Below are 15000 nucleotides of genomic sequence, written 5' to 3' on the forward strand. Positions count from 1 at the left end.
ATATGGAGTAGGATTTGGGAACCAGACAACATGTTGGGTCCCAAGCCTTTCTCCATAGTGGACGTGATTTCCATACAGCTCACCGATGGCCAGAAAAACAGCTGTATAATATTAAGCTATAATAGGCGCGAAAATATTAAAGCGGGAGTTCACCCATAAAAATTTTTTTACCCTTGATGCTCATTTAGTCTAGGGGAATCGGCTAGTTGTTTTAAAATCGAAGCTGTACTTACCGTTTTAGAGAGCGATCTTCTCCGCCGCTTCCGGGTATGGGCTATGGGACTGGGCGTTCCTATTTTGATTGACAGTCTTCCGACAGGCTTCCGACGGTCGCATCCATCACGTCACGAGTAGCTGAAAGAAGCCAAACGTCGGTGCGGCTCTATACTGCGCCTGTGCACCGACGTTCGGTTACTTTCGGAAAATCGTGACGCGATGGATGCGACCGTCGGAAGCCTGTCAATCAAAATAGGAACGCCCAGTCCCGCAGCCCATACCCGGAAGTGGCGGAGAAGATGCATCTCTAAAACGGTAAGTACTGCTTCGATATGAAAAAAACTAGCTGATTCCCCTAGACAAAATGAGCATCAATCTAAGGGTAAAAAGTGTTATTTCTGGGTGAACCTCCACTTTAAGTCATAATAGGCACACTGTACTGAAATAATAATAATCCTCTATCTTTGGAATATGTAATAGAATGCAACGAGAGAATATTTTCTATTCTAAGAAATTCCTTCTCACCATAACCTGTATGGTTACACCATCCTACATTTTAAAATCTGCATAATTCAATAAATAAAAATCTGATGATCCTGCCATGAATATTCACATTCAGGCACTTCCTGATATAGGCTAGAGATGCTCCCCAATTTGTCTGTTGGTTGTCACCCTTTTGCACAGGTTTCCGATGAAAAGGAGATGCTAAAATCTAGAACCTGTAGACAGGAAGAGGTTGAGTAACTAAAACTGGAGAGTGCAGAATCTGGTGCAGCTCTGCATAGACACCAATCAGCTTCCAGATTTTTTTTATTAAAGCTTAAAGCAGGAGTTCACCCATAAAAAATGTTTTACCCGTAGATTAATGCTCATTTTGTCTAGGGGAATCGGCTAGTTGTTTTAAAATCCGAGCAGTACTTACCGTTGTAGAGAGCGATCTTCTCCGCCGCTTCCGTGTATGGTCTTCGGGACTGGGCGTTCCTTCTTGATTGACAGTCTCCGACAGGCTTCCGACGGTCGCATCCATCGCGTCACGAGAAGCCGAACGTCGGTGCGGCTCTATACGGCGCCTGCGCACCGACGTTTGGCTACTTTCGGAAAATCGTGACGTGATGGATGCGACCGGCGGAAGACTGTCAATCAAAATAGGAACGCCCAGTCCCGCAGCCCATACCCGGAAGCGGCGGAGAAGATCGCTCTCTACAACGGTAAGTACAGCTTCGATTTTAAAACTAGCCGATTCCCCTAGACAAAATGAGCAGGAATCTAAGGTTAAAAAATGTTATTTCCGGGTGAACCTCCACTTTAAGTGAACACGCCGCAGTTAAAAGCTCATTGGCTACCATGCATCGCTGCACCAGATTTTACACTCTTCAGTTATAGTAAATCGACCCTGAATGTCCAAAAGAGGTAAGGCCTCGTACACACGATAGGATAGCCAGAGGACACCGGTCTGAAGGACCATTTTTATCGGTCAAAACCGACCGTGTGTGGGCCCCATAGGTTATTTAACCTTTGGTTAAAAAAAATAGGTACTTGCTTTAAAATTTAACCTATGGACGCCTAACCAATAGGTCAAAACCGATCGTTGGTATGCAAAAGCATCGGTTAAAACCCCGCGCATGCTCAGAATTAAATCGACGCATGCATGGAAGCATTGAACTTCGTTTTTTTCTGCACGTCGTTGTGTTTTACGTCACCACGTTCTGACACGATCGGTTATTTAACCTATGGTGTGTAGGCGTGACGGACCATCAGTCAGCTTCATCGGTTACCCTAAGACAACGGTCCTTCAGACCGTTGTCCTCTGGCTATCCTATTGTGTGTACGAGGCCTTACTCACCCATTAGAACACCCAACAAAAAATTCCAAATACTTTTATGCGATTGGCAGGCGGTGACTCACCCTTCCTGGGGAACCAAAGCCAGGGCTCTAGGCCTTTCCAAGACGGAGGAGTTGACAACAGTCAGCCGCAAGTCCCCATCTGGATTGGCAACCTGCAAACAAAAATTTATCTGAATAATGGTTGTATGCATATTGATGTTCCATATTATCACCCTCCCCTGACTTTGTCTGCCTGACATTTCTTTGAGTGCCGTTATATCTGAAGGGCCAAATAATACACTGATGTAGACAACAGCAGGGTGGGACTAAAGGGCAAAATTTCACAACTGCACAGGAGTAATGAAACATTGATGACAAACTATAAAGCAGGACTCATATGGGCTTTAGCTTCTAATCACCAGGGTAATGCACTAGCCTTGTCCAGCCCTATCAGCCTGTGTCTATGGGGAACATTAAACATAATTATATTCAATGCTGTCATTATGGACATTTATTAATAAATAATAAAAAAAAATTATATATATATATATATATATATATATATATATATATATATATATATATATATATATATATATATATATATATATATATATATATATAGTTACGCTATGGATCGAGGATTGCTTTTCTTACTCATACGAATGACGACTTGTTTGTTCATGTTCTGTGGCCATGATATACCCGATTACCTGTATGTGCGGGTTTGCGTAAGTTAGCTCTCCTCTGATATGTTTGTGCTTCACTGGAATGTTACAACTGTTGTTCATGTGTTTTTACATAGTTGGTAAGGAATAAAGGGGTTGTAAAGGTTCGTCTTTTATTTTCTAAATTGGTTTCTTTAAGCTAGTGCATTGTTGGTTCACTTACCTTTTCCTTCCATTTCCTTTCTAAATGTTTTTTTTCTTTGTTTGAATTTATCACTTCCTGTTTCTCCTCAGTAAGCTTTCCACCATTACCCGAGCGGTGGAAAGTCATTCAGAACAGCTTACTGAGGAGGAACAGGAAGTGAGAAATTCAGACAATAAAAAAAAAAACACATTTAGAAGGAAAAGGTAAGTGAACCAACAATGCACTAGCTTAAAGTAACTTTATAAAATAAAAAACAAACCTTTACAACCCCTTTAAGTAACCCCTTGATACTTTGTATCATTTCAAAAACCAAATAAAACAGAACATAAAATCTTGTGGCAAGCCATCCAAGAAAATGAAAACCCCTTTCACACTGGGGCATTTTTCAGGAGCTTTAGCGTTAAAAAGCGCCTGAAAGAAGCTACATCTGCAATCCCAATGTGAAAGCCTGAGTGCTTTCACACTGAGGCTCTGCGCTGGCAGGGCGTCGCAAAAAGTCCTGCAAGCAGCTTCTTTGCAGCGCTTTAGGAGCGTTGAATACACCGCTCCTAAAGCCCCCTTCCCATTGAGGGAGATTTTTTATTTATTTTTTTGAACGCCAAAGCGCCTATAAAACGCCCAGTGTGAAAGGGGTCTTAGCGGCACTTTACCAGTGTTTTTCGGGCACTGGCAGTGTGAAAGGGCTCTGAAAGCACATGGGCTTTCACATTGGGATTGCAGATGAGGCTTCTTTCAGGTGCTTTACAGGCTTTGGCCCAGATTCACATACATCGGCGCATATTTATGAGGGCGTAGCGTATCTAATATACGCTACACCGACGCAGCGCACAGATGCAAGCACTGGATTCACAAAGTACTTGCCTCCAAATCTACGCTGGGTTTCTTAGTCGTAACTCGTCATAAGTGGAATTGGGCGTGAGCCATGCAAGTGAGGCGTGACCCCATGTAAATGATGGATTGAGCGTCATAAAGATACGAATAACATACGGCGCGCATGCGCCGTCCCGTGGATACATCCCAGTGCGCATGCTCAGAATCACGTCAAAACAACTGCCTAAGATACGTCAAATCACTGCCTACGACGTGAACGTAACCTACGCCTAGCCATATTCACGAACTACGTAAACGACGGCTGTGTTCCCTGGTCCATACCTTTGCATGAGTTGCGCCTCCTATATGGGGAATAACTTTACACCGGACGTACGCCTTACGCAAACCGTGTATATTATGCGCCGGGCGCAACTACGTTCGTGAATCGGCGTATCTCCCTCATTTGCATATGTGCATAGAAAATCAATGGGAGCGCCCCTTGCGGCCAGCGTAAAATATGCACCGGCGTAGGAAAGTTACGTCGGTCGGATGCAGCCTATTTTCAGGCGCATCTCAGATTGTGGGCACGGCGCACAGATACGACGGCGCATAGTTACACTTACGCGGCGTATCTCGAGATACGTCGGCGTAAGTGCTTTGTGAATCTGGGCCTTTGTTTTTAACGCCAAAGTGCCTGAAAAACGCCCCAGTGTGAAACGGGTCTAAGTGTTATTGGGGGGGTGTCACTTTATATTACAGGCCATGGTTTCAGAATGGAAAGTCTAACAAACTTATATAGGTGTGATCATTCATATTCTAATTGTTCAAGAAAACTTTAATTTCATAAAAAAAAAAAAAAAAAGACAGACAGACATTAGCGTACTTCAATTTTCTTACTGCCAGCATCAACCCAATAAAGTAAGTGACTAATTGGGTCGAATGCCAGGGATTCTACGGTTTCCAATCCGACTCGAACAAGGACTTCCTGCCCCGAGCTGCCATTTAGACACAGACGCTACAAGGAGACAAAAAAAACCACGGTATTCTCATTGAAATGTTTTCTGGGGTCAGTTCAGTGAAGATCATCTTAGTAATAATTCTGGTGAACATACAGTACAGACCAAAGGTTTGGACACACCTTCTAAATCAAAGAGTTTTCTTTATTTTCATGACTATGAAAATTGTAGATTCACACTGAAGGCATCAAAACTATGAAGTAACACATGTGGAATTGTACATAACAAAAAAGTGTGAAACAACTGAAAATATATTTCATATTCTAGGTTCTTCCACCTTTTGCAGCAGACACATCTCTAGGACTGGTAAGAGGAGACTGTGTGAATCAGGCCTTCATGGTAGAATATCTGCTAGGAAACCACTGCTAAAGAAAGGCAACAAGCAGAAGAGACTTGTTTGGGATAAAGAACACAAGGAATGGACATTAGACCAGTGGAAATCTGTGCTTTGGTCTGATGAGTCCAAACTTGAGATCTTTGGTTCCAACCCCCGTGTCTTTGTGCGACGCAGAAAAGGTGAACGGATGGACTCTACATGCCTGGTTCCCACCGTGAAGCATGGAGGAGGAGGTGTGATGGTGCTTTGCTGGTGACACTGTTGGGGATTTATTCAAAATTGAAGGCATGGGGGCGTGGCCAGGCAGCGGATGTAGCCAGACGTGTCTGAAGTGAGCTCCGCCGAAAATCCTTCTATTCATCCTGCGGAAGAAATTTATACTCACCCACAGTCACACCGGAGGATTCCTTGTTGCTCGGGGAACACGTACATACCTTTCCCGGCGTCCTGGTCCCGCGATGTCGTCCGGCAAACGGCAGCTGGTGAACAAGCCAGCAGAACTCATGGTCCAAAATGGCGCGTATGCAGGCCGCACAGCGAGGGAGAAACACCGCGAGGCAGCTGAAAAACTGTTCTCCAAGCCACTGCTGAAAGAACCTACGGCCTCCTCCAGCACTCCGGAGGACTCACCGAGCGGAGGATCCGAGGCGGATGACACAGTGCCCCTGGAGGACTCGGTACAGGCCGGACTACTATGGGACACAGTGAGTACTCCAGAGCAGGCCTCAGATAAGACACAGGGCCCGGGGAGTCCTACCATAGAGGGAGAACCCACGCTGAGAGATATATTCACTGCAGTCACTTCATGTAATGTATCCCTGGCAGTACTGACCACGGAAGTAAAAGGGATGAAGTCAGAAATCTCATTTCTCAGACAGGATGCCCAAAAAATGAGAGAAAGAACCTCAGCATTAGAGGAAAGGGTGAGCACCATTGAAGATGACATGGGGCCTATGCAGAGGGACCTGACCTACAATAACCATTTAATAGACCAACACTCTTCTCGTTTGGAGGAATTAGAGAACAGGATGAGAAGAAATAACGTAAGGGCTATAGGCCTACCTGAGAAAATGGAAGGAAAAAATCCTGTGGAGTTTATTGAGAAGTGGCTGATTGCAGCTTTTGGAAGAGAAGCATTCTCCCCTATGTTTTCTGTTGAACGGGCACACAGGGTGCCATCTAGACCCCCACAGCCTGGAGCACCGCCTAGACCATTCCTGTTTAAATTCCTACATTATCGGGACAGGGACGCCACTTTATACAATGCCAGAATTAATCCAGCAGCACTGAAGGTTGACAATACTAAAGTCTCCCTATTCCCGGACTTTTCTGCTGAGCTACAGAAGAAGAGAAGCAAGTTCCTGGATGTGAAACGCCGTCTGAGGGACCTCGACTTGAAATACGCCATGTTGTACCCGGCCCGCCTTCGGGTAGAGGTTTTTGGTGCTGTCCAATTTTTTGATTCCCCGGCCACTGCAGCACACTGGCTGGATCGGGAAGAGCAATCCATCAAAGAGGCGAGGGGTAGACGACCGGCAGACTGAAAAGAAAGTCTAATCTGATGACCCAGCATATTATGTGCTCACTTTCCTAGTTGCCTTTGTAAGGCGGTTTTTGTTCACTTTGGTCACTAAGGCCCAGAGTTTTGCTGTTGAGAAGCTCTAAGACACTGTGGTGCGCTTCCACTGTTGCCCCCAATAGGGTTGTTTCAGGCCCTAACTTGCCCCCTGGGTAAACTTTCGTTAGCCATGTTGGCTACATTACATATGATACTAAGGAGCGATGATCCCGCCATGCTCTGCTCTCAGGAAACTGCTCTATATACTTCTTTGTTGTTTTTTCTGTTTTTTTTACTATTTTTTTCTATGCTCTCCCTAGCCTGTAGCCCACATGATCATGAAATAGGGTTCCCTTACTGCAGTAGACAAGGGTCCCAGAATGGTAGTATGCTTATTGCTTGTGTTATGCCTCTAATCTCCAAGATGGTCACAGATGATGCTTTAGATAATTTTTACTTATACGGTATAAGATTGTATTCTCCTACTGATATTAAGATTCCGGTAGCATGTCTAATATAACTAGGTGTCTGTCGTGGAATGTCCGAGGCCTGAATAGTCCGGTGAAGCGCCTTGAGGTACTGCGCACTATTAAAAGATTGGGCGCGGAGGTAATCTGTCTACAGGAGACTCACCTCCCCCCGGGTTCTACCCCAAAACTGGCAACTAGGCAATTTTGCCACCAATATCATTCTACCCATACGGTTTACTCGAGGGGAGTGAGTGTCCTGATCCGTAGTGGTACACAGTACACACTTATAAATGTTAAGATAGATCCCGAGGGTAGATATGTCTTTTTATATTGTTCCCTTTATGGGGTCAAATGTGTATTAGCGGGAGTGTATATCCCCCCACCATTCTCATCTAATGTCTTGAAAACACTGGCTGAATTTGTGTCCTGTCTTCCTGGTATTCCAGTCCTAGTAATAGGGGACTTTAATAACCTAATGGATCACGAAAAGGACAAACTTAAGACTGGTGCGGGACAGGGGGGACATGATAGGAAGGGTCCCACACCTTTTGCCCGTTTAATTGAGGAATTAGGCCTGTTTGATGTCTGGAGACTGCATAACCCTGATTCTAGAATTTATTCCTGCAGGTCAGCTTCTGTAGGGGGATTGTCAAGGATAGACATGGGTTTCGGTAATGGTCTATTACTACCATTGGTACGGAACTCGGCATACCACCCGAGACACACTTCCGATCATTCCCCGTTTACGGTAGATCTGGGCCTGGGTGAAAGACGAGGTAAAACACTGTGGAAACTCAACCCGTTCTGGTTGTCTCTTATTCCGGAACCAGACCCAATCCCGGCATTACTTAGTGAGTTCTTTAGGGATAACTTAGGCACGGCGGACATTCATGTGGTGTGGGATGCGGCTAAAGCCTTTATGAGAGGCCAATTTATTAGAACTATCAACCAAATTAAATCGGGCACAAAGGAATGGGAGACACGTGTGTTAGAGGAAGCTCGCAGCTCAGAGGCAGCCTACGTAGCAGATCCATCTAATGATGGCTTAAAAAGACAGTGGATGGCCTCCCATACCATGCTTAAAGACCTATCGTTTCAACTTGCAGAAAACAAAAGGTTCTTCTTACAACAGAGACATTTTGAGGAGGGTGAAAATACAGGTCATATGCTGGCGATCCTGGCTAGATCACAGCAACCCCCTTCTCATATTGCAGTGGTAGCGGATGCGGGGGGGACACTATGCCACTCCACACGTTCCATTATAACTTGCTTCCAAGAATTTTTCCAAAACGTATACTCATCTAAGGTCAGCCCCACTAGTGAACAGTTGCATTCTTTCTTGGATAAATATCAGCTACCAAAATTTCCTGGGTCGGATGTAGCCATGCTTAATGCTCCCCTTACTAGTGAGGAACTTTTGGAGGCACTGGCGCAGGCACATAATGGGCGGGCGCCAGGGGCTGACGGTCTTCCCTCTGAGATTTATTGCAGATACTCTGAGCAACTCATCCCCATTTTACTAAAAGTTTATAATACAGCTTTTGAAACTGGAATTCTACCCCCATCTATGAATGAGGCCCTGGTTGTGGTTCTGTTGAAGCCTGGTAAGGATCCTCTCTCGCCAGACTCCTATAGACCGATCTCTCTCTTGACATTTGACATTAAGTTGCTGGCTAGAGTTCTGGCTACCAGACTCTCCAAATGTATTCATCAAGTAATACATAGGGATCAGTCGGGCTTCATCCCTACGAGGTCCACAGCACAAAACCTGCGTAGGCTATTCCTAAATATACAGGTGCCGGTGGACAACCCAGGTAATAGAGCTATATTCTCTCTAGATGCGGCCAAGGCATTTGATAGTGTTGAATGGCCTTATCTTTGGGAGACTCTGCATAGATTTGGGGTGGGACCATCCTTCCTAAAATGGGTTCAACTACTGTATAGCGCCCCGACTGCAAGAATGAGAATTAATGGGGAGGTCTCTGACTCTTTCAGGCTCTTCCGGGGCACGCGGCAGGGGTGCCCCCTGTCACCCCTGCTGTTTGCCCTAGCCCTAGAGCCCTTGGCAATACATATGAGAGCTTCACCCGACATTACAGGTTTCATCCGAGGTGCAGGGAGGGATGTCATTTCTTTATTTGCAGACGATACACTGCTGTATTTGGGTGATACTCAAAAGTCGCTGGGGAATGCGATGTCCTTGATCGCAGGCTTTGGCGAACTATCAGGATTCAGCATTAACTGGAATAAATCAGTACTTATGCCTCTAGACCCCCTAACAGACAGCCTGCCTGACTGCGCTAGGGATATTGTGGTAGTGAATGAGTTTAAGTACTTGGGAATTCGGGTCACGCCAGACCCCTCCCAATATCTCTCTCTGAATCTGGCACCATTGCTACAAAAATTCAGACAGAAATGTGCGTCCTGGAAAAAACTTCCACTATCAGTTACAGGCAGAGCGAACCTCATTAAAATGGTGTGGGCCCCCCAGCTTCTGTATGTTTTCCACAATACCCCGATTTGGATTCCCCACAGGTGGTTTGCTCAGATAGATGCCCAGTTCAGAGATTTAGTTTGGGGTGGTAAGGTGGCACGTATAAAACTTGCCACATTGCAACTAGCCAAGGATCAGGGTGGTTTGGCTGTCCCTCATGCCCGCTACTACTTTATAGCATCGCAAATACAGCATCTAGGAAACTGGGGGGAGGTAGACCTCGGAGACCCAATACGAGCCATATTACTCCCGTCGGGGCCAATGCTACCAGCGGTGTCTTACTTGGAAGCAGGACTCACACACCTGGACCAGACCTTACCTACGGTGGTGCTGCTTAATACGTTGTGGAAATACGTTCGTTCCAGTCTCAATGTCAGGGGGGTATGCCCCTTTACTCCCATTTGGAAAAATTCCTACTACAGGGAACTTTTTAAATTAGAAGGCTTCAGGACCTGGGTAAATGCAGGTATACACTATATCACACAATTGTTTAGTGGCCCAACCCTCAAATCGTTTGTTAATCTGCAGGAAGAGTATGGTCTGCACAGAACTCAGTTCTATAAATACTTACAGCTGAGACATGCAGCCCAGAGGGAAGTCAGGCTCTCTCCAATCTTGCTAATAAGACACCCCCTTCATAAAGATGTGCTTTTTAATGTGGACAAGAAGGGCATGATTTCCCTTGTATACTCCAGACTGCTCAATGTAACACATGATGCATCGGCATTACCATGTAGGAAAGGGTGGGTATCGGACCTAGGTCCCATCGATGGGGATACATGGGAGCTGTGTTTGACTTCCGCTCCTCTGGTCTCGGTATCGGCGCAACACAGACTTTCTCATCTATTTCTCCTCCATAGAGTATATAGAACACCCACTCGACTACATAAATGGGGGTTACGGGATTCCCCAATATGCCCAAAATGTAATGTGCAGGAGGGAGATTTATTACACATGATGTGGAAGTGTCCAAAACTCTTCCGATACTGGAAATATGTTATTGATACTATATCCCAGGCGTATGGCTTTCCGTTGCCTCATGACCCGGTGGTGTGTCTGCTGGGTGGCCTCGAGGTACCTTCGCTGTCTCCCGGTGGCCATACAGCCGTACTTAGACTACTGTATGTGGCTCGCAAGGCCATCGCCAGATATTGGATCACTCCCCGAGTCCCTACAGAGGGTCAATGGGTAAAGCTGGTAAATAATCTACTGATAAGGGAAAAAGTCACATACCAACACAGAAATGCTCTTAAGAAATTCTACTCATTATGGCAACCCTGGCTGGACGTACCAGGCCTGGGACCCACGCAATTGATTATGGAAAGGCTATTGCAGGGATAAATAGATAGGATATGAGTTGAGATGGGCTGGCAAAGTGTGGGATGAATAATGTTCAAATAGTTTTTTGATCCTTGGAGCAGAGTGTGGGGCGAGGGATTCAGAACCAGGAGGTGGTTTAAGAATCAATGTGTTTGTTACAAATGTAAATGTTATTGCTGGCATTATGGCGGGGTAGGTTAAATAATTACTGCAATTAGAGGGTAGGGTAACATAGGATAGACGGCCTGAACGCAAATTGAACAAGGTTATATCCAAAGTACAGGTAGAATCTGGCTTTTCTTGGCCGCTGTCTAGGGGGGGTAAGCTCCTCTCATGTTTGATTTAGCTCATGTAATTATGATTGCACGATGTTTTGCCTGCCTCTCTCTTAATTTGGCATATGTTCACCCTGAATGTAATGATACTGTCTGTGTATGTATCCTAAAGTATTGTTTTACTATTTTTTTGCATCAATAAACCTTTTTCTTGATTTAAAAAAAAAATTGAAGGCATACTGAACCAGCATGGCTACCACAGCATCTTGCAGCGGCATGCTATTCCATCGGGTTTGCGTTTAGTTGGACCATCAACAGGACAATGACCCCAAACACACCTCCAGGCTGTGTAAGGGCTATTTGACCAAGAAGGAGAGTGATGGGGTGCTGCGCCAGGTGACTACCTCTTGAAGCTCATCAAGATAATGCCAAGAGTGTGCCAAGCAGTAATCAAAGCAAAAAGGTGGCTACTTTGAAGAACCTAAAATATTAAATATATTTTATTTATTTTTATATTTCGTTTTGATGCCTTCAGTGTGAATCTACAATTTTCATAGTCATGAAAATAAAGAAAAACTCTTTGAATGAGAAGGTGTGTCCAAACTTTTGGCCTGCACTGTATTCAAGCCAACATTTTGTAGAGTCCAACTGTAAAAGTTTTAAATAATTCCGTCACATGGAGTATCAAAAAAGGCTTGCAACCAGCCTAAATGAGCCATGAAATCTGGTTTGAATTGTTTTTCCAGCAAAACGTTGCTGCCATTTCCTTTCTGGGCATAGAGTCCCCCCCCACCCACCCCAAGACCAATTCCAGACTTAGCCAATACACACCTGAATGATGTCCAATGTGACGTCCGCCCAGTACAAGCAGTTACTTTCATAGTCAAAATCCAAAGCCACCGCACCCCGCAGACCCTTCAGCGGCAGTTCCTCACTGACCCCAGAGGACAGGTCGTGGCGGTAAATGGCATTCCTCATGGCGTACAGGATGAACTCATTCTCCTCTTTAAAAAGAACAAAATTGTTATAGTAAAACCCTGCGTTTGCAAAAGTGTGTCTGTCAATTCAAAAGGTGTCGTAGGCACCAACAATGGGCCCGAAAGCACCAAAAAGACATAATATTCGAAATAAATGAGAGAAGACTGTTACAGACCTCCAGCAGAAACACACACTATAGACAACAGCCAGAGACTGGGGACATGCTACATGAAACTGCTATAGATCGCTGTCATAGCCTCTTTACAAATGAAGACTTCCACTACTGACTGCAGGGCCACATGGAAAATATTAAATCTACAGTAGTTATTGAAAAGGATATCCCCAATCTATATCCAGGGTTCTAGAACACACCAAATATCCAGTGCTGTTGCTTTGTACCACAGTAACAGTGGGTGTTTCGGTATACTGGGTGTGAAAACCCCCAAAAATTAAATTTCCTGCTCATCTGATTCATTTATTTTCCCAAAAGTCAGCCTTGCGCTTCAAGTCAAATTACAGGCACCCCCTTCCATAGGAATTTAATTTTTGATTACATTTTCTGAAAGTCTCCTGCGTGCATCAGGGGATGTCAGTTTTAGATTTTCTCATTACAAAACACAGACTGGTCAGGGCATAATGAAAGCAGAACTGCCAGGCAATGATAAAAGCAAACCCAACCATTTACTATAGCATTCAGTTTTAAAAAAAGGTCAAGATTCTGTAAGTTCACTAAAACCCTCGCTATTAATGTGGCTTACCTGGATGGGATTTTTGTGATAAATACTGTGCAACAAGCCACAAGGAACAGAGGGCAGTCAATGAGTTTTAATGCATCTGGGAGGCCCACAGATAACAGACTTAAAAATAGTGGCCCAGATTCAAGAAGCAATTGCGCCTGTGTAACCATAGGTTACACAGCGCAATTGCTTACTTGCTCCGGCGTTACGAATGCTCCTGATTCAGGAACATCGTAACGCCGACTGCAGCCTAAAATCTGCGTGGCATAAGGCTCTTATGCCACGCATATCTTAGGCTGCATTCTTGCGATGGCCGCTAGGGGGCGCTCCCATTGTGCTCAGTCTATAGTATGCAAATTGCATACTAACACCGATTCACAATGTTGCGCGAGCCCTGCGTACGCAATTTACGTTGTTTCCGTACGGCGTGTTTAGCGTAAGGCTGCCCCTTCTAATAGCAGGGGCAGCCAATGCTAAAGTATACCCGTCGTTCCCGCGTTGCAACGTTCAAATTGTACGTAATTTGCGCAAGTGATTCGTGAATGGCGCTGGACGCCATTCACGTTCACTTTGAAGCAAATGACGTCCTTGCGACATCATTTGCCGCAATGCACGTCGGGAAAGTTTCCCGACGGAGCATGCGCTCTACGCTCGGCGCGGGAGCGCGCCTAATTTAAATGATTCCCGCCCCCTACGGGGTCATTTAAATTGCGTGCTCTAGCGCCGGGCAATTTTGCCGGCGCGCCCGCGCAATTCACCAAGCTTCTGCTCCGTGAATCAAGGGCAGCAGAGCAAATTTGCGGGGGCGGAGGGCAAAATTGTTGCCCTGCGCCTCCGTAAATATTGCGCAAATCTCTTTGAATCCGGGCCAATGTTTTGGTCCACAGGAGGAATCTCCAAACTACGGCCCTCCAGCTGTGGCAATGCTGAGGCTTTGTAAATTTCTGACATTCACAGACATGACTAGGCATGATGGGAATTGTAGTTCCTGAACAACTGGAGGGCCGTAGTTTGGAGACTCTTGGTCTACAGGATTTAATCAGGTTGGAGATGCTGGTTCAAAGCTCACTCCAAAGTATTACCTGAAATCCATTCTATGATGCACGGATTTCCGATTAGAGCCTCATCAGTGAAGGCTAGGGATTGTAAATGCTTAAACAGTCCCGCTCAGGCTCAGTAAAAGCCACATTTTAGCCAATCTAGACAAATTACCTCCTACAGGACAGGGGACCTCTTCTTCGTCCAGTCGGACCTCCACGTCTCCCCCAGAACACGTGTCTCCAGAAATCCTGCGATAACTAAATCAAGGACCGAACTGTTAAAATTTGCAGCAAGGCTGTATTGTTTCCCTGGCATCATAGCATGCACACATCACAAACCTAAAGGTTAGGCCACTAAAAATACCCAGTATGCTAAAAAGAAAACGGAACCAGTGCTTCAGAAGTGGATATGACTTTTTTTTTACCTCAGCCAGCTCCAGTCACGCCCCCTGATGTTTCGCCCTGCCCACCGGGGCTTGATCACCGAGCTCTGTGCCCAAGCCCCAGTAGGTGGGATGAAACCTGTCAGGGAGCATGGCTGAGGCCATACACAGCCATGTCCACATCTGAAACACTGGGTTGGCTTTTAGCAGAGTCTTACCCCACATATATCCATAGTTCTGAATTAGTGTCGGGCTCCTGCTCCCACTTTCTGAAAGATGTTTAATAGCAAAAAAATTTTTTTTTTATTGTTGGATACCTTCTTTTTTATGACAACAAGGGTACTCCCTGGTTTCTCACTGTCGAGCTGTTTGCACGTTGTGCAGTATTAGTACATTCCTATCAGTCTACCTGTGATTACACATGCAGACACCTCCCAGCCCACCCCTAGCTGCAGAACTGACAGCAGCTCCTGTAGTGATCATCACTGTCAATACAGCAAACAGACACACTGCCCAGTCCTCCTCTAGCTGGAGATGGAAAGCGGCTCCTGTAGGGAGTATCACTGTCAATATAGCACTAGCGAACAGCGTTCCAAGAAGTGCAACATTGGCACAAGGCTCTCTTTGTTTTGAGACTCTACCCAAAACCCTTGGAGCTAGGGAAAGAAA

The 15000-nt window shown here is 45.4% G+C and overlaps 1 protein-coding gene across 1 annotated transcript in view; it reads right to left on the reverse strand.

Moving 5' to 3' along the window:
• Positions 1 to 15000, reverse strand: part of SORL1 (sortilin related receptor 1) — a 123268-nt gene that overhangs the window by 48398 nt on the left and 59870 nt on the right. Inside the window, exons 16-19 of the mRNA XM_040326125.1 lie at positions 14121 to 14206; positions 12025 to 12197; positions 4607 to 4738; positions 2122 to 2213 (exon numbers count right to left, since the gene is read on the reverse strand). Of these exons, the coding sequence (XP_040182059.1) occupies positions 2122 to 2213; positions 4607 to 4738; positions 12025 to 12197; positions 14121 to 14206 (483 nt within the window). The remainder of the gene's footprint in view (positions 1 to 2121; positions 2214 to 4606; positions 4739 to 12024; positions 12198 to 14120; positions 14207 to 15000) is intronic.

Source organism: Rana temporaria, chromosome 10 (assembly GCF_905171775.1).
Source record: "Rana temporaria chromosome 10, aRanTem1.1, whole genome shotgun sequence".
Lineage (NCBI taxonomy): Eukaryota > Metazoa > Chordata > Amphibia > Anura > Ranidae > Rana > Rana temporaria.